This window comes from Narcine bancroftii, chromosome 2 (assembly GCF_036971445.1).
Source record: "Narcine bancroftii isolate sNarBan1 chromosome 2, sNarBan1.hap1, whole genome shotgun sequence".
Classification (NCBI taxonomy): domain Eukaryota; kingdom Metazoa; phylum Chordata; class Chondrichthyes; order Torpediniformes; family Narcinidae; genus Narcine; species Narcine bancroftii.
In genome coordinates, this window is record NC_091470.1 from 99,555,546 (window position 1) to 99,581,180 (window position 25,635).

Below are 25,635 nucleotides of genomic sequence, written 5' to 3' on the forward strand. Positions count from 1 at the left end.
ACCTAGAAACCTACCAGTGGTGAGTATGCTTTAAATCGTGGAAATACACCCACCCTTATGGTAGAGGAAATGACCCGTACAGGAGAGTGACCAAGGCAGCAGACAAGCAAGTGACTTCATGACTATATGTGTGTGTTGTGCGTGTGTGTCTGTGTATCTCTACGTGTGAGTGTGTATCTCTGTGTGTGTCTCTGTGTGTTTGTTTATGTGCGTGTGTCTGTGTATGTGTGTATCTCTGTGTATGTGTGTGTGTATCTGTATGTGTGTGTGCATCTGTGTGCATGTATCCGTGTGTGTCTGTGTATCTGTACATGTGTGTGTGCACGTGAGTGTCTGTGTATCTCTGTGTGTTTGTGTGTTTGTGTCTGTGTATGTGTGTATCTCTGTGTATGTGTGTGTGCATGTATCTGTGTATGTCTGTGTATCTGTACTTGTGTGTGTATCTGTGTGTGCGTGTATCTCTGTGTATGTGTATCTGTGTGTGTGTGTGTGTGTGTGTGTGTGTGTGTGTGTGTGTGTGTGTGTGTGTGTGTGTGTGTGTGTGTGTGTGTGGTGAGGGGGGGTATAAAGGCCTTTTGCTGTGTCCCATCTATTCTGCTCCTGCCCTGGGAATTTATGATGGCCCCACATCATTCTGTGCCTCAATCCCATGACCCCAGCTCTGGGGTAATGGACCACAAATGCATGAAATGCAACGTTATTATGTGCACAGCGACCTAACAATGATGTCAGCTCACCAACTGAACCACTGTGCAATGGAAGATGCAAAACTAGTAATGGTTTGATATACAGTAAAACCCCTGGTATTCAAAATTCAAGCAACCAACAAAAAGAATCAAGGAAAATATATATTTTTTAAATTAAAATAGTTAAGAATAAAATAATAGGCAAAAAATGTGTTTAAAATTGTAAAAGTAAGACATAAGCATTTGGTGAAGATGGGAGCAAATATTCAACCAGCGGAGAGCCTTGGTCGGGCTTTGCTCGTAGCAGCTGTTTGAATAAAGTTGTGTGAAACAGCAAATGGCGAGGAGTCACATGATGGAGTAGTGGCCGGTAGGAGAATACCAGCACTCTCCAGAAAAGAAGGAAAAAAATAACAACAAATAAAAAATAAAAGTGTGAAGAAAATGGCACCAAAGAAAGAAAAGCCAAAAATAACAGGAAGAATAGAAGAAAGGAAGACACCGGAAGAGAAAGGTGAAGGCCTTACCTGCACGAAAAAGCAGGGACCCGCCATAGAAAGAGGAGCCCACTCCCTGAGGTCAGTGGAGACCCAGCAGGGTTGCGACCCATCGAACGCAGGACTGCAAAGATGGCTCACGGAACCAAACAGAGGTGCGCAACCGCGCATGCACGATGCGCACGACAAAGACAACACCAACGGGAGGGGGGACCAGCTGTGGAGTGGAACTCTACAGCACGAACAGCTGAGAGAGACCCAACAGCAGGGCTCCCAACTGGAAGATAAAGAAAATAACGGGAACGGGAGGGGTGAGAATGAAAAAAGGGAACCAGAGACACAACAGATAACCAGCCCAGAAGAAGAGGACCAACATCAAGACACCATAAAAAAATACTCAACAAACTAAGACAAGCAGCTCAACAAGAAAGTCAGAAGAGACACAGATACAAGGAAGAGAAGCAGAAAACACAAACCCAAGAGCAGACACAGAAGAAGGAGAAAACCAAGCTCTGCACAGAGAAATAGAAGATAAAATGAATGGACAGTACATAGATAAAAAAATTTTCAAGAACATATGAAAGCATTAAAAGATTGGCTGACCTGAGAATTTAGTGAAATAAAAAGAAAAATGAAAAGTACAGAAGAAAAAGTAAGTAGAATAGAGCTGGTCATAACAGATGTAGGGAAAGGATTAGAAAATGTGCAAGAGCGTGTAATGGCGGTAGAAATGGAAGTGAACGACTTAAAAAGAAAATTGGAAGAAAGTGATAAAAAAGTTAAAGAAACACAGGAGTTGTTAGCTCAGAAGATGGATATAATGGAAAACTATAGTAGGCGAAACAATATAAAGATAGTAGGCCTTAAAGAAGATGAAGAAGGCAAAGATATGAAAGACTTTATAAAAGAATGGATCCCAAAATTCCTGGGAATGCCAGAAATGCAGGAAGGAATGGAAATAGAAAGGGCACACAGAACATTAGCCCCGAAACCACAGTCACAACAAAAACCAAGATCCGTTTTAGTAAAATTTCTGAGATACACGACAAGAGAAAATATATTGGAGAAGGCAATGAAAAAAATGAGAGAAGACAAAAAACCACTGGAATACAAAGGTCAAAAAATTTTTTTCTACCCAGACATAAGTTTTGAGCTCCTAAAGAAGATGCAGCAAAATCGATCCTATGGAAGAAAGGCTATAAATTTATGTTAAGATATCCAGCGGTGCTTAAAATAGTTATCCCAGGGCAGCAAAACAGACTGTTCTCGGATCCGGAGAAAGCACGAGAATTTGCAGAACGCCTGCAGGACAGAAAGAGAGATGAAGAGATGTAACAAGAACAAAGAATGACTACAAACTTCATATAAAGAAGAAAAATAATGTATAAGTAAGAACTAAAGGAGGGAAGAAAGGAAGTAAGGGGTGAAAAAAGAGGGTGAGTTTTGTTATATGTGAAGATAAAAGTCTTTTCTGGGGGGGTTGGATGGGAGAAAATTACAGTCACTGCAAAATCAGTTGACGCTTGCGAGCAGGTTCGCAATCCAAATGGAGAGGGGAGTTGTGGTTGCCCAGCAAGGGACAAGGGGCAACTCAAAGAGGGGGGGGACATATGGGGTTAAGGGAATTTTAGATGTGGGAATAGTGGAAATATTTTGTTTTAGAAGTGTTGTCTTACAATGTGTTCAAAAAAAGAAAGCAGAAATGGATACGGGGGAAAGGTGGTGGTGAGGAAGCGGAAAGGAAAGGTAAACAAAGTATGAAATGGCCATGTTGAACTATATGACTATAAATATTAATGAAATACATAACCAAATCAAAAGGAAAAGGCTGTTAAATTTATTGAAGAAAGAAAAAATTGATATAGCATTTGTGCAGGAAACACATCTAACTGAAGTGGAACATAATAAATTAAGGAGAGACTGGGTAGGGCAGGTAATGGCACCATCATATAATTCAAAAGCCAGAGGAGTAGCTATATTAATCAATAAAAATGTACCAATCAAAATAGAGGAGGAAATAATAGATCCAGCAGGGAGGTATGTAATGATAAAGTGTCAGATATATTCAGAATTTTGGAATTTGCTCAATGTTTTCTCACCTCATGAAGAGGATCAAAAATTTATGCAAGATATCTTTTTGAAGATTGCAGATATGCAGGAGAATAAATTGATAGGAGGGGACTTTAACCTTAATTTGGACTCAAAGATGGATAAAACTGGAAAAAAGACTAGCAGAAAGAACAAAGTAACCAAATTTATGGTTAAATCGATGCAGGAAATGCAACTTTTGGATATATGGAGGAGACAACACTCAAAGGAGAAGGAATACTCATGTTATTCAGGTAGACACAAAACATACTCAAGGATAGACCTGTTCCTGTTATCAGCCCACATCCAAGGGAGAGTTAGGAAAACAGAATATAAAGCTAGATTGTTATCGGATCACTCACCCCTTTTATTGGCAATAGAGCTGGAGGACATCCCACCAAGAACATAAAGATGGAGATTAAACTCCATGCTACTTAAAGACAGGATTTTAGAGAATTAATTGAGCGCCAAATTAAAATGTGCTTTGAAATAAATATGGAATCAGTGAAAGACAATTTTATACTATGGGATGCAATGAAAGCCTTCATCAGAGAGCAGATAATAAGTTATGTAACTAAGATGAAGAAGGACTACAATCGGGAAATAGAACAGCTGGAAAGGGAAATAGCAAGTACAGAAAAAGAATTAACAACAAGGGAAGATACAACAAAAAGAAGAGAATTGGTGGACAAAAATTAAAATATGAAACACTACAAACAAACAAGGCGGAGAAGAACATAATGAAGACAAAGCAGAAGTATTATGAGCTAGGAGAAAAAACACACAAAATACTAGCTTGGAAGCTTAAAACAGAACAAACTAAAAGAATGGTATTGGCATCAAGAAAAAGAACAAACGGGGGAGTCACGTGATGGAGTAGTGGCCGGACGGTGAACTCCAGCCCTCTCCAGAAAAGTCGGGAAAAACAAGAGAAAACACAAATAAAAGTTACAGAAAAGTGAGTATAAAGGTGGAAAGAAGATGGCGACAAAAAAAGAAAAATCGAAAGCAACGGCAAGAAGAGAGGAAGAGAAGACAAAGGAGGAAAAAGGTGAAGGCCTTACCTGTCCGAAGAGGCCCGCTGCGGAGAGAGAAACCCGCTCCCTCAGGTCGGTAAATAATGGACTACAAAAATGGCTCGCTGAGCCGAGTAAAAGTGCGCAATCGCGCATGCGCGATACTTCGCGCATGCGCGATGCGAATGAAAAAAAACACACCGACGGGAGGGGGGACCAGCTGGGGAGTCGATCTCCACAGCCGGCAACGACAGCTGCAGAACACCTGCAGCAAGAAGAGACCACAGAAGACAATAGAAACAAGAAAGAAGAGGAGGAAAGGGCAACAAAGAAACAACAGATGGTCAACCCAGAGGAAGAAGAAGAGGAAGAGTATGGTGAAATAGAAGAAGAAAAGATAGGCAAGGTAAAGGATATACTTGCTCTTATTAAAGGATACATGGAGTCATTTAAAGAATGGCAAACACAGGAATTTAAGGATTTAAGAAAAAGAATAAACAACACAGAAGAGAAAATAAATAAAATGGAGATGACCTTAACAGAAATGGGAAAAAAAATGGACAAGATGGAAGAGCGGGCAGTAGCAGCAGAAATGGAGGTAGAAGACTTAAAAAAGAAATTGGAGAAATCTAATAAAAAAACTAAAGAGACACAAAAACTACTAGCTCAAAAAATAGATACAATGGAAAACCATAACAGAAGAAATAACATAAAGATAGTGGGCCTTAAGGAAGATGAAGAAGGCAAGAATATGAGGGAGTTTATAAAAGAGTGGATCCTAAGACCCTAGGATGTCCAGAACTACAGCATGAAATGGAAATAGAAAGGGCACGTAGAGTATTGGCCTCTAAACCACAACCACAACAAAAACCAAGATCTATTGTAGTAAAATTCCTAAGATATACAACAAGAGAAAAGGTACTGGAGAAGACAATGGAAAAAGTAAGAGAGGGCAACAAACCACTGGAGTATAAAGGGCAAAAAATCTTCATTTATCCAGATATAAGTTTTGAACTCCTAAAGAAGAGAAAAGAGTTCAATACAGCAAAGGCGATTTTATGGAAGAAAGGGTATAAATTTATACTAAAGCATCCAGCGGTATTGAAAATATTTATTCCAGGACAACAAAACAGACTATTCTCGGATCCAGAAGAAGCACGAAAATTTGCAGAACAATTACAAAAATAGACTGAGGGAGGAAGACGGGTAATGAGAGTTAAAATGATCACGATTGATATGTATGTGGGTAAAGACAAAAATAGACTGAGGGATGAAGACGGGTAATGAGAGTAAAAATTATCACGATTGATATGTATGCGGGTAAAGAGGTATAAGAGTGAATAGAGACAATGAGCATACATGAATGTATCTGTACTTAGAGGAAAATATAGATAGTATAGACAAGAATTAATAAGGGAAGGTAATGGAATAGAGAGAATAAGGAGGGAATTAAAAGAGTGACCTTTGTGACATATGAAAAGTGAAATCTTTTCTGGGGGAGGCGGGGTGGGGGGAAATAGCGGTCACTGCAAAATCAGTTGACGCTTGCGAGTGGATTCGCAAATCCAAATGGAGAGGGGAGATGTGGTTGTCCGACAAGGGATAAAGGACAACTCAGGAGGTGAAGGGGAGATTGGGGATAAATAAGATAGAAATAGGAGAATAAGGAAAATGTTAGATGTTGTAGGAATGTTGTCTTATAAAGAGTTGAAAATAAGAAAACAGAAATGGAAAAGGAGGAAAGGTAATGATGGAAAAACGGAAAGAGAAGATAAACAAAATATAAAAGGGCTACGCTGAACTATATGTCTTTAAATATTAATGGAATACATAACCAAATTAAAAGGAAGAAACTACCAAATTTAAATGAATAAATGTATTCCATTAGAAAAAATAACATATTGGTTAAGAAATAATATTGAAATATTCGAACAAGTATAGGAGCCTTACATTAAATACAATAGCGAAAACCTACCCGGGACAAACATTACCTAAGTTGATGGAAGGAGAAGGAAAGAAAAGAATGGACTCAGTAGAATTTCTGGTGTAATTTTGTTGAATGACAACATTGTCTGACTGGCTTAATGCAACCTAGATTGTATACCTAAAATGGATGAGAGGGGGGGGTGGGGGGGTGGTTTGGGAGGAAAGGGGGGGGGAGAAAAAGTCACTGTATATGTGTGAAAAAGAAATAGTGTATATCATGGCTAATGTGATTTATGGTGTGAAAAATAAAAAAAAAATTAAAAAAAAAGAAAAAGAACAAACAAATTACATATAACCCAACGGAGATCAATGAAAACTTCAAGGAATTCTACGAGCAATTATATCAAACTGAGAACGAAGGGAAAGAAGACAAAATAGATGAGTTTCTAGCTAAAATTGAACTACTGAAATTGCAAGAAGAGGATTTAACAGCCTTTTCCTTTTGATTTGGTTATGTATTCCATTAATATTTATAGTCATATAGTTCAAATTGATAAAATCATTTGAAATAGAGGAAATACAGGATATATTAAAAAATCTACCGAACAATAAAACGCCGGGAGAGGACGGATTCCCAATAGAATTCTATAAAACATTTAAAGACTTATTAATTCCTCCTCTCCTGGAAGTAATGAACCAGATTGAAGAAACACAAAACATGCCAGATTCATGCAAAACAGCAATAATTACAGTAATACCAAAGACAGGGAAAGATCCACTAACACCAGCATCATATAGACCAATATCTCTATTTAACTCAGATTATAAGATAGAAACAAAGAAACATAGAAGATAGGAGCAGGAGTAGGTCATTCAGCCCTTCAAGCCTGCTCCGCCATTCAATGAGATCATGGCTAATCTTAAGTTCAGTACCCCGTCCCCATCTTCTCTCTGTAACTCTAATTCCCTTATACTGAAGAAATATATCTAATTCCCTCTTAAATATATTCAATGAACCTGCCTCTACTGCTCTCTGTGGCAATGAATTCCACAGATTCACCACCCTCTGGGTAAAGAAATTCCTCCTCATCTCGGTTCTAAATGGTTTTCCTATTATCCTCGAACCATGGCCCTGGGTTCTGGACTCCCCCACCATTGGAAACATCCCTTCCGCATCCATTCTTCTATCCAGTCCTGCCAGAATTTTATATGTCTCCATGAGATCCCCTGTCAATCTTCTAAACTCCAGGGAGTACAATCCCAAATTGCACAATCTTTCCTCATAAGTCATTCCTGCCATTCCAGGTATCAGCCTGGTGAATCGCCTCTGCACTCCCTCCATTGCAAGAACATCCTTCCTTAGATAAGGTGACCAAAACTGCACATAATACTCCAGGTGGGGTCTCACCAAGGCTCTGTACAGCTGCAGTAAGGTATCCTTGTTCCTATACTCAAACCCTCTTGATATGAAGGCCAACATACCATTTGCCTTTTTAACTGCCTGCTGTACCTGCATGCTCGCCTTCAGTGACTGGTGCACAAGAACCCCTAGGTCTCTCTGCACTTCCCCATCTCCCAATCTATTGCCATTCAAATAGTAATCTGCCCTCTGGTTTGTATTACCAAAGTGGATAACCTCACATTTATCCACATTGTAGTGCATTTGCCATGTATCTGCCCAGTCCCCCAATTTATCCAAATCACACTGGAGCTTCCTGACCCCCTCTTCAGTGCACACAACCCCTCCTAGCTTAGTGTCGTCTTAGTAATAATAGCTAAACTATTAGCAAACAGATTGGCCGACTGTGTACTAAAAATAGTAAAACTAGATCAAACTGGATTTATTAAGAAAAGACGAACAACAGACAATATCTGTAAGTTCATTAACTTAATCCATGCAGTACAAGAAAACAAGACCCCAACAGTGGAGGTTGCCTTAGACGCAGAGAAAGCCTTTGACAGAGTAGAATGGAATTATTTATTCAAAGTACTACAGAGGTTCAACCTACCAGAGAAATATATTAATTGGATTAAAGCATTATATAAGGGACCAATGGCGAAGATGACAGTAAATAGATATATATCAAACCAATTTAAATTAAGCAGGTCAACTAGGCAGGGATGTCCACTATCTCCCTCACTGTTCACGTTAACTATAGAATCCTTGGCAGAACTGATAAGAACAGAAAATAAAATAAGAGGGATAAAAATAAAAGAGAAGAAATATAAAATCAGTCTATTTGCAGATGATGTCATAGTATACTTAACAGAACCAGAATTATCAATAAAAGAATTACATAGGAAATTGAAGGAATATGGAGAAGTATCGGGGTACAAGATCAACGCAAATCAAAGTGAAGCGATGCCAATGAATAATGCGGATTTCACAAAGTTTAAGAAAGAATCACCTTTTAAATGGCAAATACAAACAATCCGATACCTAGGTAATAATCTAGGCCATCTATACAAATTAAATTATCAGCCATTAGTGAAGAATTTACAAGATGACTTAGAACATTGGAAAGATTTACCACTAACACTGATAGGAAGAGTAAATTGCATTAAAATGAATATCTTCCCAAGGATACAATACCTATTTCAATCGTTACCATTTCCCTTAACAGAGAAATTCTTCAGAGCTAAAGAAAATAATAAGGAAATTCTTATGGAAAGAGGGAAAACAGAGGATAGCGCTAGATAAATTAACAGAATGGTACAAACAATGGGGCTTACAGCTACCAAACTTTAAAAATTATCACAGAGCAGCACAATTAAGAAATCTATCAGATTTTTATCAAACAAGGGAAAAACTAGATTGGACCAGGATAGAGTTAGATAAAATAGGGGGATGAAAAGCTGGTGCAACATAGGAATTCACCAGTACTGCACCATCTGCTCAACATTTGAAAGAAGATTCACGTAGAAAGGAAAAAAACAAATTACCAACTACCAAAATTAATATTGACGCAAAATCAACTAATCCCTTTCACAATAGATAACCTTTCCTTTAGAGAATGGGAGAGAAAAGGGATCAAAAGAATAGAAAATTGTTTTTTGGGAAATAATTTATTATCTTTTGAACAAATGAAGTACAAATATGTATAACTCACAGAACAATGTTTGCATACCACCAACTGTAAACCTACTTGAAGGACAAATTGGGAAGCAGGCTGAGGTTACCAGAAGGAAGCAGTTTTGAATATGTGATTACAGACACAATGATAATTAAAAGATTTATAACAAACATGTACATCAAACTGCAAGAGAAAGAGAACGATGAAACAAGCTGTAAACCCAAACAAAAGTGGGAACAAGATCTAAACATAAAGATAAAGAATGAAACATGGGAAAAGCTATGCTCCGGAACTATGAGAAATACAATAAACATGAGGTTACGCGTGATACCATATAATTGGTTACACAGGCTATACACCACGCCCCAAAAGTTAAATAAATGGGACCCAACAGTATCAGATAGTTGTAAGAAGGAAACAGCAACAACAGTACATGCAATTTGGGCTTGTGAGAAAGTGGGAAAGTTTTGGGAAGATCTAAATCAGGTATTAAATAAAATCACAAAAAATAACATACCAAAAAACCCAGAGATCTTTCTTCTAAGTAATATAAGAAGTAAAGAACTTGGCCTCGATTTGGATGAAGCACAAAAAAGATTTATTATGATAGCCTTAGCTGTAGCAAAAAAATGTATAATGTCAACCTGGAAATCAGAAGAGAGCCTGAGAATACAGCAATGGTACATGGAAATGAATAAATGTATTCCATTGGAAAAAAATAACATAACATCACAGTATTCGAACAAATTTGGGAACCATACATGGAACACAACAGAGAAGTCCTACCGCGGACCTCCACCCCCTAAAATGATAGAATGAGAAGACGAAATGAACTGACCCAGTGTGTAAAAGTAGATGACACAATTTTCTTGTTTATTTTCATTGTGTGATGACATTGTTTAATGGGTTTAATGTATTGTGTATGTTGAACGTTTAGTGGGTGGGGAGGGGGGTGGGAAGGAGGGAGGGGGGAAAAAGGGGAGAAAATGACACTGTGTATATTCAAGAGGGAAATGTTTGTGTGTATTTTGGTCAATATGGTTCATAGTGTGAAAATTTTTTAAAAAGTAAAAAAAAAGAAAAAGAAAATGTATATAAACAGCAAATGGCATCACCCAGAGCTGGTTGATGCTGCTCGCCGTTGGGGTGACTCTCTTAAAGTGTCTCCTTATCCCTGCTAAGAGTTGCAATCTGTAAACTTGGGGAGGGGAGGGGGTTTATTATCTATAATGTCATGGTTCGTCCTTCGGGCAGCTCCGTGGAAAGGGAGGAACTTGCAGATGCAGCGACGGTTAAATGTTTTCAAAGAATGTGACTGAAAATAAAGTAAAATGCTTTAAGGTTTATATATTCATGCAAGTAAAGTTTGTTCAGTGTAAGTACAGTGTCTTTTAAACTGTTTATTCTTAATTCAGGTGTATTAGTTGGGCATTGAGTCTCAAGCAACCAGAAAATGCACATCCAGCGTCTATCAATCCCCACAGATGCTGGATATCAGGATTTTATTCTACCTTTTAATTTGCGGTTTGATGTGGATAGTATTTTCACACAGTGGTTAAAAAAAAAATCAGTCATTATTTTTACCTCCAGATCCCTGACTGTTCTGAAGTCAGGCTTGTTTAACATTTCTTTTACAACCTCCCAGTGAGGAACTTCTCTTCCTTGACCATGCTGAAAAACCAAGGAACAGGCTTGTTACACTGAAGTGCTGCTTCCCTCCTCATCCCATCCATTCCCCTCCCCTCTCTCCCTTGAAGCGAAAACGCTGTGGTTTTGTAACGGTTCCCACAATGATTCAGGTTGTGAACACAGCTCAGACCATCACGCGGACCCACCCATCATCTCCCCACCACCCCCTCCCCTCCATCTACACCACGCCACCTCTAAAAAAGACTCATCACACTCTCTTCTCCCTCAAGAGGATGAATCACGAGATCTAGGAACAATACTTGATTTTCCATCTGGCCACTCTCCAACTGGAAAGCTTCTCTGGTTTCTGCCGGCCCACTCCCCGCTCTCCCTCCCGTTCCCTTGTCTTCCTTCCTCCAGCTCCCCATCCCCTTCCCTCTCCATTCACAGAGCCATTCCACCACCCCCCCCTCCCCGTCTGCTGGTGTACCCTCCCTCCCTTACCTACCAATTACAACCTGCCAGTGGGAATGCGCTCCTCCCCCAACATTTTGTTCAGGCACATGCCGACAGTTTTTCATTCCTTGATGAAGGGCTCAACCCTGGTAATGTATCTTTAACTTTGCCACTGTTTGACCTGCTGAGTTTCTCCAGTGTTATGTCTGTACACACAACCACAGTTTCTTCCCACTCTTCTCAGGTTTTCTGAACGAACCTCGCACCCCTAAAGCAAGGATGCCTCGTTCTGTTCTCACTAATAGGGGTCATATAATGGAAAGGCTTCGCTACGCATCTTAGCAGATGGTAGGGAGTCTTCTTGAATTCTCCACCCCAGGCGATTGTGAAAACTATTTAAGGTGGAGGTAGAAAAGTTGTTGAAATTTTTAAAATATCGAGGGGGAAAGAGGAAAGGAGAGGAACTGAGACCCCCTTCTGTACCCTCCACCATATGACTCCTCAATAATAAACTCAATCAGAAATTAATTTAAAGTCTCTAACTTTTTCAATGTTTTGATTTTTTCTTCTCTCTGTATTGTAGTTTGTTTACATTTCCTTATTTGTTGACTTCTTGAGTACAGATTTTTGCACTGCCAATATTTGGTAATTCTGCCTCACCCAGAGGAGAAAGAATCTCAGGGTTGAATGTGATGTTTTTTTATTTAGACATACAGTGCGGTAACGGGCCATTTCGGCCCACAAGCCCGTGCCGCCCAATTAACCTGCACACGTTTTGAACAGTGGGAGGAAACCGGGAACCCCGGAGGAAACCCACGCAGATATGGGGAAAACGTACAAACTCCTTACAGTCCACACGGGATTCAAACCCCAGTCCCGATCACTGGCGCTGTAACAGCGCTCCACTAAGCGCTACGCCAACCGGGTGTCATGTATGTAGTCTGACATTTTTATACTTCAGCTCACCCACCTTCATTTTGAGCAGTGGGGCAGGGTGAGGGGAACCCCGCCCCCAATCGCCAACTGCTCTGCCCAGGACCGCGGGAACTGCAGAGGTCTGTGAACACACAGCTCAGACCATCATACAGTCCAACATCTCCTCCATCGACCCCACCTGTACTTCCTGCTGTCTTGGGAAAGTTGCCATCCCTCCCCAGTCAGACTATCTTCTCTCCCCTTCCATCAGGAATGAAGTTGCATATGCTTGGAAACATGGTCGCTTCCTTTCCTGCTGTTATCAGATTCTTATATGAGTCTCTAATCATAAAAGATGATGCCCTTGCAGTGTCTAATTGAATTTTTCTCTTCACATTACATCCTTAACTCTTGGTTTATTATAATACTGCCTGCTGCACTCCCTCAACTTCCTCAGGAGTTTGCGGAGGTTTTGTCTGACGTTGGAAACCTTGGCAAGTTTCTACAGATGTGTGATGGAAAGTGTGTTGACCAGCTGCATCTAGTATGGGGACACCGATACCCCCGAGCGTAAAGCCCTGCAAAAGATAGTGGACACAGCCCAGGACATCACAGGTAAAACCCTCCCTACCATCAAGAACATCTATGGGGAACACTGCTGTCGGAGAGCGGCAGCGATCATCAAGGATCCCCCCACCCAGCATACGCTCTGTTCTCGCTGCTGCCATCAGGAAAGAGGTATAGATGCCACAAGACTCGCACCACCAGGTTCAGGAACAGCTGCGACCCCTCCATCATCAGATTCCTCAACGACAAACTCAATCAGGGACTCATTTAAGGGCTCTTAAGGGCACTTGATTAATATTTTCTTTCTCTCTGTATCGCAGTTTGTTTACATTTCTTTATTTGTTTACATGTGTACGCTGAGCACATTTTTTTTTTGGATAACCATTGAGTGATAATTCTGCTTTGCCCACAGGAAAAATAATCTCAGGGTTGTATGTGATGCCATGTATGTTCTCTAACTATAAATCTGAAATAAATGTACTTAAGTATGGCTTGACTTGCCTGGATACCACACAATTAAAACTTTTCATTGTATCGTGGAACACGTGACAATAAGTAATTCAATTTAAAAACGTCACCATACAATCATTAAACTGAGTTTTCATTACCCTTCCAGGCGTGGTCATCGTCTGCATCTGGTAAGTAGAGAATGGCATTTTCACATGTTCCGAACTCCAGATGTTCTCCGGGTGGGGAATGGTGAAGGGGAGTATTTGCCCCGAGTCGACGCTGCACACCTGCAAGGAAGATGCTAAGACTGTATAATTTTTGCTGGAACCTCCGCACCGGGCTGCAGTTGATTTAGAACTAGAATCGGCCCTTTAGCTTGCTATACCCTACCTCCACGCAGATGGTGTGGTCTCGTGTTGGCCTGAGAAGCGGTTGCCTGTTTGGAGCAGGAGGGGCACTGGTGGAAAGGTGGGGTCCGATTCCCGCAGGGGCACATTCCATCATCGTTGGATACCAATTAGAACCGTAGCTTTTGCATCTCGTTCCCTTAAAAGTCATTGTTCGGTTTACAGTCCCCTGCAAAGTTTCACTGTGCATGGCAGGGTACAAGAGAACATCATTAGACCAGGTGCCAAAATAGAGCCTGCCTCCAACCTTCAAAGGCGCTCAATACCAGGTTGAGAGCTGTGAATGCACCACAGACATTCCTCCCCTCCATTGACTCCATCACACCTCCCAATGTCTTGGAAAGGCAGCCAACACATGGGAAGACTCATCTCATACCGCCCACGCTTTCTTCAGCCTCTTCCCCCCCCACCCCGGGGAGGAAGACTTGAGAGGGCGAGATAACACACTATCAGATTCAAGAAGAGACGAATGAACAAGTGGTAAAATAACGTTACCCCTGCTCTGTTGGAATTAATCTCCCATTGACACCCAACTCTCTGCTAGTATAGTGCAAGAGTCACAACTGGAGACTCAACGCGAACAAGACAAAGGAGATGATCGTGAACTTCAGAAGGACCAGGAATGACCACCACTACACATCAACAACTCTGTAGTAGAGAGAGTGGAGAGCACCAAGTTCCTTGGCGTTCACTTAAGTAGTGACCTATCATGGACACTCAACATCTTCTCACTTGTCTGGAAGGCACAACAGTGACTACAATTCCTGAGAAGACAGAAGCGGGAAAGGCTCCCAGCCACCACTATGTCAACCTTCTACAGGAGTTCTACCAAGAGTGTCCTGGCCGGCTGCATCACAGTGTGGTACAGTTGATCAGAGATCAATCCACAGGACCGTAAGACTGACAGAGAGGATCATTGGAGCCTCCTTCCCCCCAACATCGACGTGATCTACCGGGATCATTGTCTGAAGAGTCACTGAGGACCCCCTTCCACCCTGCCCACAGCATCTTTCAGCTGCTCCCGTCAGGGAAGAGATACAGGAGGATCAGAGCCACCACCACCAGGCTGAGGAACAGCTTCTTCCCACGGGCAGTGAGAATGCCGAACAACCCAAGGAATTGCTCGCACTCACCATCCCAGACTCTCATCTTTACGAACCAGTATTCATTTATTTGTATGCATGAATACTAATCCACATCATGCATTTCTGCCTGTGTGTGTTATGTCTGCGTGTTTTGCACTGAGTTCTGGAAAATGTTGTTCCGTCGGGTTGTACCTGTGCCATCAGATGACCATAAACTTGGCTGTTTATTCTGCTGTACCTATGTGAAGCTACACTTGCTGATTAGCACACAAAACAAACCTTGTTCCATGGGTCTACGGGTGCAGGTCATTGGGACTAAGCCAAATAATTGGTGCAGAATGAGAAGGGCCAGTTTTCAATGCTGTCATGTTCTTTGGGTCTATGGTCACTGTTCACATGACAAGTAAACTCAAATATGAGATTAATTAAACTGAGTAAACGTACAGAAAATTAGAGGAGGCCGTTTGGCCCATTGAAATATACTATCCAGCTGAACCTCCATGCCATTTTCCCCACTCTCTGCCCATTTCCTTTGATACCTGTTTTGCTGAGAATTTTATCATCTCCCTTAAAGATACATTCAGTGCTTTGACCCCCCCCCCCCACTCCGCCACTGCCTCTATGGTAAACAATTCCACAGGCTCACCATTTCCGTGAAGAGGTTTCTCCTCATCTCAGTCCCACGTGCTACAACTGGTGCAGTTACAATGACTAACAAGACCTGTGGACATGTCCGTGGATAGGGAACGTGTGGACTGAAATGGGCCATATGCAAACAAATGGGACTAACTCAGGTAGACGTCTGCAGGGACAAGTTTAGGAAAAGGGCCTGTTTCCATTCTGTAAAACTCTACGTTTTGCCCACGTGCCCTGAGACTATTCCCGACTCCCACATCTTAAGATCCAACCTCCCAGTGGCCAAGTCCTATCAGAATTTTATACATTGCCACTAGACTCAGGTGAATACAACCACAGTCAATCTCTCCTCGTGACAGAAATCAGCCTAATTAATCTTCATTGCACTTCCTCAATAGAAAGAGCATCCTCTCTCCGGTCAGTTGACAATATTCTCCACCTGTGGTCCCACCAAGGCCTGAACCTCCATATGTAGTCCTACCGAGGCCTGTATCTCCATGTGTTCTCCCACCAAGGCCCGTACCTCCACATGCGGTCCCACCAAGGCATGTATCTCCATATGTGCTCCCACCAAGGCCCGTACCTTCACGTGTGGTCCCACCAAGGCCTGTATCTCATGTGTTCTCCCACCAAGGCCTGTATCTCCATGTGTGGTCCCACCAAGGCCTGTATCTCCATGTGTGGTCCCACCAGGGCCTGTACCTCCACGTATGGTCCCAACAAGGTCTGTATCTCCAGATGAGTCCTACAAAGGCCTACACCTCCACGTGCACTCCCACCAAGGCCTATACCTCCTCGTGCGCTCCCACCATGGTCTATATAACCTGATTGACCCCCTTGCTCATGTGTACCTTGCTATCATTATTATTAATGGAGAAATGTGGTGCACTGAAGGAAACTTCTGTCCAGCTCTCCACAGAGATTTTCCTCAGCTTATACTCCTCCCACTGCACCTTTTATCCCGTTATGAATGTGCCCTTGATGCATGCACTGATGGGAATAGTTTCCAGTGATCTCACCTCTGTGAACCTGCCACAACCTTGCCCGCTTCTACCTGCTCTGAGAAGAGCCAGCCCAGCTCCTCCCATCCAAGCCAGGAGCTGCCATCTTGACATACATCACCCCACGGTGTTCAGTGTGCACCAATGGGTGGATTGACATAGGAGATGACATCGAATCAGATAACTTTTAAATTTAAATGTCACATTTAAATTCAGCTATACAGCATCGTAACAGGCCCTTTCAGCCCATGAGCCTGTGCCGCCCAATTGACTTACCACCCCTGATACATTTTTGAAGGTTGGGAGGAAACCGTAGCACCCGGAGGAAACCCACGCAGACACAGGGAGAATGTATGAACTCAGTACAGACAGCACGGGATTCGAACCTGGGTCACCGGAACGGTGTGGCGCGAACCGCTACGCTAACCATGCCACGCCTGGGACATTTTGTCGTCTTTCTCGTTCCTTCCTGGCTCTCTGACAAGATGGGACTGCATGAGGGAGGTTCCAATTTGACCATTTGGCAAGGATCGCCACTAGAAATGTGCTCATGCCTCTTCCAGATATTCAGAAGCAAAAGAGGCCAAGTTCTTGAATACCTGAAAAACAAGTTGCTGAGGGAAGAGATTTACCTTTTTTTGGGGGGCCGGATACAGTGGGTTTCATTTTCCTTTATGAGCAATAAAAAAGAAAACTGAGCAGCTCCTCTGAGGGAGTTTTGCTTTAGAAAATCGTCAAGACGATTTGGGAATTCCAAAATTCTTAGTTGCTGCAACATTCAACAACTGTTGTCGAATAAATTCAATGACCATTATTGCAGCATGAAATATAAAAAGAGATTAGTGGTTTTCAAACTGCCCCCCCTCCCCTAAACTCACATCCCTATGCCATCGGGGCTCCGTAGGATGTGAGTGGGAAGAGAAGGTTGAGGCCCAATTGTCACTGAAATATTTTGCTGGAGAAAAATTGTCATTGGCCCATTTCCTTTGGAGTTATGAAACCCTGCAGCATTTCTGGGAGTTTTTTTTTAAACGACCAACTCAGCACCTGCAGGCTTTCGTGTTTCACTCGTGGTGATGGGAGGGGTTGGGATCCTTAATGCTGCTGGCTGCCTTCTTGAGACACCAGCTCCCATTGGAAGGGAGATCAGTGTCCGTGATTGGCTTGGCTGGGTCTGCCACTTTCTGCAGCCTGTATCCCCAGGCTTCTGAACAAGGCTGTGAAGTTTACTTTCCACAATACGCCTCAGCAAATGTTAGAAGACAGCAAGTGTCACTCCACTGTATTAGAAAAGGATGTATATACTCGTGTAATCTTTGGATTTTTTTGGACCCCGCCAAAAAAAAGGTGGGGGGGGTTGACTTTTACACAAGTCATTCTTTTGACCTCGTAAGTCCCTACATGGTTCAAAGCATCAGGAGGTTGGATGCCTGGGACCAGTGGCAAGTCCATTGTCAGAGTTTCGGGAGCTCGGACAAGCAGGCGGCAAGGGTGTTGGGAGTTTGGATGGGTGGATGGCCACAGTGAGGATTCACGGCTGGGAGCTTGGATGGGTGGGTTATTGGGGCAATGGGGATTTTGATGGCTGGGCAGCCGGGGCGTTGGGAACTCGGATGGGCGGGCAACCGGGGTGACAGGAGTCAAGATGGGCAGGCAACCGGAAGGGTGGGGGTCAACTTTTACAATAGTCATCCAAAAGCACCCTATTTTTGGGCCAAAAGAAAGGGAGGTTTGACTATGACACGGTATCGATGATTACACAAGTAGACAAAAGGCAGGTAACTATAGGCCCGTTTAATGCCTGTAGTTGGGGAGATGCTCAAAGCTATCCTTAATAACAAGACACGAATTTTCTATGTATACAGCTGTACAGATGTTATAACTAACCTGCTAGACTTCTTGCAGAAGAAGCCATCTCAGTGTAAACTTAATAAATATACATAAAATTTAACCATAAATAACTCCAGGATCAATGATCGACCTGTGCTATTAATGCACCAAATGCCACTGTGAAATATTTCAGATGTGTCAGGTAAGTGGGTAACTGTCAGGGGTGGGAAGAAAAATACCAGGAAAATGGAGAGCACACCTGTGAATATCCCTCTCAGTAAGACCAGATGTGTCAGGTAAGTGGGTAACTGTCAGGGGTGGGAAGAAAAATACCAGGAAAAGGGAGAGCATACCTGTGAATATCCCTCTCAGTAACAGGTATATTTTGTTGGACACTGTTGAGGGAGATGACCTGACAGAAGCTGGCAGCAGTGACCAGGTCGCTGGCACTGAGCCTGGCATGGTGGACCAAAAGGTAAAGAGGAATGCAGTGGTCATTGGGGACTCCATTGTCAGAAATACAGACAGGAGATTCTGTGAGCCAGATAGGTATGCCCGCATGGTGTGCTGCCTCCCTGGTGCAAGGTTTCTGACAATGGATATCTCAAATCAGGTCCAGGGTATTCTAAAAGAGGAAGGCAAACAGCCTGATGTCTTGGTACATGTGGGTACCAATGACATAGATAAAAAGGAGGAAGCACTGAAAAAGGATTACAGAGAGCTAGGACAGAAACTAAGAAATAGGACAGCCAGGGTTGTGATCTCTGGTTTGCTACCTGTGCCAAGTGCAACTGAGGACAAAAATGGAAGGTTAAGAAAAATGAATGTGTGGCTGAGGGGCTGGTGTAAAGGACAGGGTTTTGGCTTCTTGGATCATTGGGATCTCTTTTGGGGAAGGCATGACCTCTACAAGAAGGATGGGTTACACCTAAACCCAAAAGGGGTCAATATATTGGCAGCTAGGTTTGGTACAGCCGTCGGGTGCGGTTTAAACTAATTTGGCAGGGGGGTGGGAACCTGTATGATAGGGCAAAGGACAGAAAAGATAAAACAGGAAAAGTTAGGTTAGGCAGCAAAAGTAAAAAAATCAGAAAGAGCAAGGAGGGTGAAAAAAGCAAATCTGAAGGCTTTATATCTTAATGCAAGAAGCATTCGGAACAAGGTAGATGAATTAGCTGTGGAAATTGAGATAAACAAATATGATTTGATTGGGATTACAGAAACATGGCTGCAGGGTGGGCAAGCCTGGGAACTTAACATCCAGGGGTATACGATATTTAGGAGGGATCGGCAAGAAAGAAAAGGGGGTGGGGTAGTATTGATGGTGAGAGAAGGGACCGACACGATTGACAGAAAGGATATCAACTCGGAAGATGCGGAATCTATATGGGTAGAACTGAGGAATAGCAAGGGGCGGAAAACGTTAGTGGGGGTGGTATATAGGCCTCCAAATAGTAGTGTAGAGGTGAGGGAAGGCATTAAAAGAGAAATTAGAAAAGCGTGCAATAAGGGAACAGCTGTCATCATGGGAGACTTTAATTTGCATATAGATTGGACTAGTCAAATTGGTAAAAATACAGAGGAGGAGGAATTCCTTGAATGTTTACGGGACAGTTATCTAGACCAATATGTCGAGGAACCAACTCGGGAGCAGGCCATTTTAGATTGGGTATTATGCAATGATAAGGGGCTAATCAGCAATCTTGTTGTGCGAGGCCCTTTGGGTAGGAGCGATCACAATATGATCGAATTCTCACTCGACATGGAGAGTGATGAAATTAAAACTGAGACTAAGGTCCTGAATTTAAATAAAGGGAATTATGATGGTATGAGACGGGAGTTGAGTAAGATTGATTGGGTGGTGTTTATGGGGGAGTTGACTGTGGATAGACAATGGAAAGCATTCACAGATCTAATGGAGAAATTGCAAAAATCGTTTATACCGGTTTGGCATAAAAATAAACCAAAAAAGGTGACTCAACCATGGGTAACAAGGGAAATTAGAGACAGCATTGGGTCCAAAAAGAGAGCATATCAATTGGCCAAAAAAAGTACCGCAACCGAAGACTGGGAGCAGTTCAAGATGCAGCAAAGGAGGACAAAGGGATTAATCAAGAGAGCAAAAATAAATAAAGAAAGAACCGACTGCAAAAGCTTTTATAAATATGTCAAGAGGAAAAGATTGGTGAATTCCAGAGTAGGTCCTTTGCAGACAGAATCATGGGAATATATAATGGGGAATAAGGAAACGGCAGACCAATTAAATTCTTACTTTAGTTCTGTTTTTACAAGAGAGGATACAAATAACCTCCCAAGGATGTTGGGAAACATAGAGACTAATGCAAAGGAGGAACTGAAAGAAATCAGTATCTCTAAGGACATGGTCTTGGGGAAATTGATGGGATTGAAAGCAGATAAATCCCAAGGGCCAAATAATCTACATCCTAGGATACTCAAGGAAGTGGCCATTCAGATAGCAGATGCTTTAAGAATTATTTTCCAGAACTCGATAGACTCAGGATCAGTACCCATGGATTGGAGGGTAGCTAATGTTACCCCACTATTTTAAAAGGGGGGTAGAGAAAAAGCGGGGAATTATCGGCCTTTGAGCCTTACATCAGTAGTGGGCAAAATGATGGAATAGCGGAGCATATGGCTAGCAGAGAAGGGATCGGACGGAGTCAACATGGATTTACAAAAGGTAAATAGTGCTTGACAAATCTATTGGAATTCTTTGAGATAGTGACAGGTAAAATAGATGGGGGAGAGCCAGTGGATGTGGTGTACCTGGACTTCCAAAAGGCCTTCGATAAGGTCCCGCATAAACGACTGGCTTCCAAAATCAAGGCTCATGGGATTGGGGGCAAAGTATTGATGTGGATTGAGAACTGGCTGGCAGGTAGAAGACAGAGAGTTGGGATAAATGGCTCATTTTCTGAGTGGCAGGCGGTGACCAGTGGGGTACCACAGGGATCTGTACTGGGACCCCAGCTTTTCACAATTTACATTAATGATCTGGATGAGGAGATTGGATGTAATATCTCCAAATTTGCAGTTGACACTAAGCTAGGAAGGGGTTGTGTGCACAGAAGAGGGGGTCAGGAAGCTCCAGTGTGATTTGGATCAATTGAGGGACTGGGCAGATACATGGCAAATGCACTACAATGTGGATAAATGTGAGGTTATCCACTTTGGTAATACAAACCGGAGGGCAGATTATTATTTGAATAGCAATAGATTAAGAGATGGGGAAGTGCAGAGAGACCTAGGGGTACTTGTACATCAGTCTCTGAAGACGATTAAAGAGGCAAATGGTATGCTGGCCTTCATAACAAGAGGGTTTGAGTATAGGAACAAGGATACCTTACTGCAGCTGTACAGGGCCTTGGTGAGACCCCACCTGGAGTATTGTGTGCAGCTTTGGTCACCTTATCTAAGGAAGGATGTTCTTGCAATGGAGGGAGTGCAGAGGCGATTCACCAGGCTGATACCTGGAATGGCAGGAATGACTTATGAGGAAAGATTGCGCAAATTGGGATTGTACTCCCTGGAGTTTAGAAGATTGAGAGGGGATCTCATAGAGACATAGAAAATTCTGGCAGGACTGGACAGAATGGATGCAGATGGGATGTTTCCAATGATGGGAAAATCCAGAACCTGGGACCATGGTTTGAGGATAATAGGCAAACCATTTAGGACCGAGATGAGGAGGAATTTCTTGACCCAGAGGGTGGTGAATCTGTGGAATTCATTGCCACAGAGGGCAGTAGAGGCAGGTTCATTAAATCTATTTAAGAGGAAATTAGATCTATTTCTTCAGTATAAGGGTATTAAAGGTTACGGAGAGAAGGCGGGGACGGGGTACTGGACTTTAAGATCAGCCATGATCTCGTTGAATGGCGGAGCAGGCTCGAAGGGTCGAATGACCTACTCCTGCTCCTATCTTCTATGTTTCTATATTTTATTTACCTGCCCTCCCATATTTTTTTTTCGTGTGTAATTAGCTTGTATTGTTTGTTGCTGTATTTTGCACACCCGCGTAGGGGCAGCAAGAGTTTCAGCATACAGGTATGACCACAAACTCTCATTTCAACTCAGACCCAAAGAAGTGTGTGTGAGTTTGTGAGAGTGAGTGTGAGTGAGGGTATGTATGAGTGTGTTTTTTTAATAACTTTATTTATTCGTTCATCAAAGTTATTACATATAATAAGAAAAATACATATTATAAAAGATTTTTAAAAATTTCCTTTATAAATAAAAAAAAAGAAAACCCCCCTCCCCCCTCTCAGCCAGCTCTCTTTAGGAGAGCCAAATAAAGAAAAAAAGAAAACCAAAATATATTTACTAAAATCTAATCAAGATAAATCTAAATGTAAATATTCTAAATATAAAGACCACTTATTAAGAAAAAAAAGAATAATTATCATGTAAAACATATGTGATTTTTTCTATTACCAAACAAGTTTTCATCTCATTATGCCATCTATTAATATCAATCACATTAGCATTTTTCCATATATTTACTATACTTTTTTTCGCTACAGATAAAGCTAAATATACAAAAGCATCTGAAATCTATTTAATCCCAAATCTTTCAAAGGCTTCAACTTACCCAACAAAAATATTGTCGGATCTAAAAGTATTTTAATCTGATACAAATGTTCCAAAAACAATTGAATTGCTTTCCAAAAAGATTGCATATGTACACATAACCAAACAACATGAAAAAAAGTTCCAACCGAATTACCGCACCTAAAACAAGAATGATTCACTAAAACCATATTTTTAAAAACTTTTCAGGTGTTAAATACAATTGATGTAAAAAATTGTAATTAACCATTGCATAACGAACATTTATCGATCTAGTAACACGATCATGACAGATATTTAACCAATCATCCTCAGAAAAAGTAAAGTTGATATCCTTTTCCCATTTAATCTTAGATCTATCCCATCCCTTTTTTTCCATGTAATATTTGGTATATCAATGAAATATATCCCTTCTTTGATGCAGTCACAAGAAAAGATTCAAATTTAGTCAAATCATGTATCTACCAAACATTTGTTTTACTAGAGATCAAAGTTGATAATAAACAAATAAAGAATTCTCATTAATACCAAAATCTTCCCTCATTTGATTAAAAGATAAAAATTGACCTTCTTTAAAACAATCCCCCAAGTTTTTTATACCTTTAGATTTCCAATGTAATAAATATTAATTATACATTGAAAAAGGAATAAGTTCGATATTATATAACAGTGTTAAAGTCAGTAATTTACCCTTAGAACCTATCATTCTATTTTTCCTCATCCATGACTTCATTAAATGTTTTAGTATAGGCACATTATATTATTGTAATAAATTTAAATACCACCGAAACAAAAATTTATGTGTTTCAAATTCAGAAATATTTGCCATCTCAATTTTAGCCCAACTAGGGGGCCGTTCCAAATCCATTAATAAACTAATAAATTTAAATTGAGCTGCCTCATAATAATTTTGAAAATGTGGTAAGTGTAATCCCCCTAATGCATATTTCCAGGTTAGCTGATTCAAAGTTACTCTCGGAAATTTACCCTTCCATAAAAATTCCCTAACCATTTTATTTAAATCTCAAAGAAATTTCTTATTAAGTAAACACGGAATTGATTGAAACAAATATTGTATACGTGGAAAAATATTCATTTTAATTGTATTTACTCTTCCAATTAAATTTAGAGGAAGATCCTTCCACTTAATCAAATCAGCTTTAATCTTTTTCATTAACGGTACATAATTTAATTTATATAAAGATTGATAATCAACATCCACATTTATACCCAAATATTTAATTTGATCAGTCCACTTCAAATTAATAATATTCTTATAAACTGAATAATCTCCTTCACCTATCGGTAAAATTTCACTTTTTTTCCCAATTAACTTTATATCCAGACAAAGATCCATATTGTATTAAACATTCCTTCAAGTGTAAAAGTGACTGAGCTGGATTTGTTAAATAAACCAATACATCATCAGCAAATAAATAAATGTTATACTCCTCGTCTAAAACTTTCATACCTTGCATCTGTATATTTTGTCATATCAACTGTGCTAAAGGTTCAATTACTAATGTAAACAAAGCTGGAGACAAAGGACAACCTTATCGAGTTGAATGAGTTAATCTAAAAGGTTCTGAGATCTGACCATTTGTCAATACCCTGGTTTATTGTATAAAGCTTTAATCCAACCAATAAAAGAGGGAGCAAAGTTAAATTTCTCTAAAACTTTCTCTAAAAAGTTCCATTCAACTCTATCAAAAGCCTTTTCTGCATCAAGAGATATCACCATCAAAAGTGCGCAACGATGCATGCGCGACTCCTCGCGCATGTGCATGCAAAAAAACACACCGACGGGAGGGGCGACCAGCTGGGGAGTCGATCTCCACAGCCGGCAATGACAGCTGCAGAACAGCAGCAGCAAGAGGAGAACACAGAAGACAACGAAAACAAGAAAGAGAAGAAAAAGTAAACAAAGAAACAACAGATGGCCAACCCAGAGGAAGAAGAAGAGGAAGAGGAAGAGTAAGGTGAAATGGAAGAATAAGGGAAAGGCAAGATAAAGGATATACTTTCTCTTATTAAAGAATACATGGATTCATTTAAAGAATGGCAAGCACAAGAATTTAGTGATTTAAGAAGAAGAATAAACAGTACAGAAGAGAAAGTGAATAAAATAGATATCACCATATCAGAAATAGGAAAAAGAATGGACAAGGTGGAAGAACGAGAAGCAGCAGTAGAAATGGAGGTAGAGGACTTAAAAAAGAAATTAGAAGAATCTAATAAAAAAGTTAAAGAGACACAAGAGCGGTTAGCTCAGAAAATAGATATAATGGAAAATTATAACAGAAGAAATAACATAAAGATAGTGGGCCTTAAGGAAGATGAAGAAGGCAAGAATATGAGAGAGTTTATAAAAGATTGGATCCCCAGGATCTTAGGATGTCCAGAACTACAGCAAGAAATGGAAATAGAAAAGGCACATAGAGCATTAGCCTTTAAACCACAACCACAACAAAAGCCAAGATCTATTTTAGTAAAATTCCTAAGATATACTACAAGAGAAAAGGTACTGGAGAAAACAATGGAGAAAGTAAGAGAGGACAACAAGCCACTGGAGTACAAAGGGCGAAAAATCTTTATTTATCCAGATATAAGTTTTGAACTCCTGAAGAAGAGAAAGGAGTTCAATACAGCAAAGGCGATTTTATGGAAAAAAGGGTATAAATTTATACTAAAGTATCCAGCGGTATTGAAAATATTTATTCCAGGACAGCAAACCAGACTATTCTGGGATCCAGAGGAAGCACGAAAATTTGCAGAACAATTA

At 40.9% G+C, this 25,635-nt stretch overlaps 1 protein-coding gene across 1 annotated transcript in view; it reads right to left on the minus strand.

The window, feature by feature from the left end:
- Window positions 1–25,635, minus strand: part of LOC138753990 (poly(ADP-ribose) glycohydrolase-like) — a 69,152-nt gene that overhangs the window by 29,508 nt on the left and 14,009 nt on the right. The window contains exons 3-5 of the mRNA XM_069917681.1: window positions 13,695–13,893; window positions 13,463–13,591; window positions 10,872–10,958 (exon numbers count right to left, since the gene is read on the minus strand). Of these exons, the coding sequence (XP_069773782.1) occupies window positions 10,872–10,958; window positions 13,463–13,591; window positions 13,695–13,862 (384 nt within the window). The 5' untranslated portion in view covers window positions 13,863–13,893. The remainder of the gene's footprint in view (window positions 1–10,871; window positions 10,959–13,462; window positions 13,592–13,694; window positions 13,894–25,635) is intronic.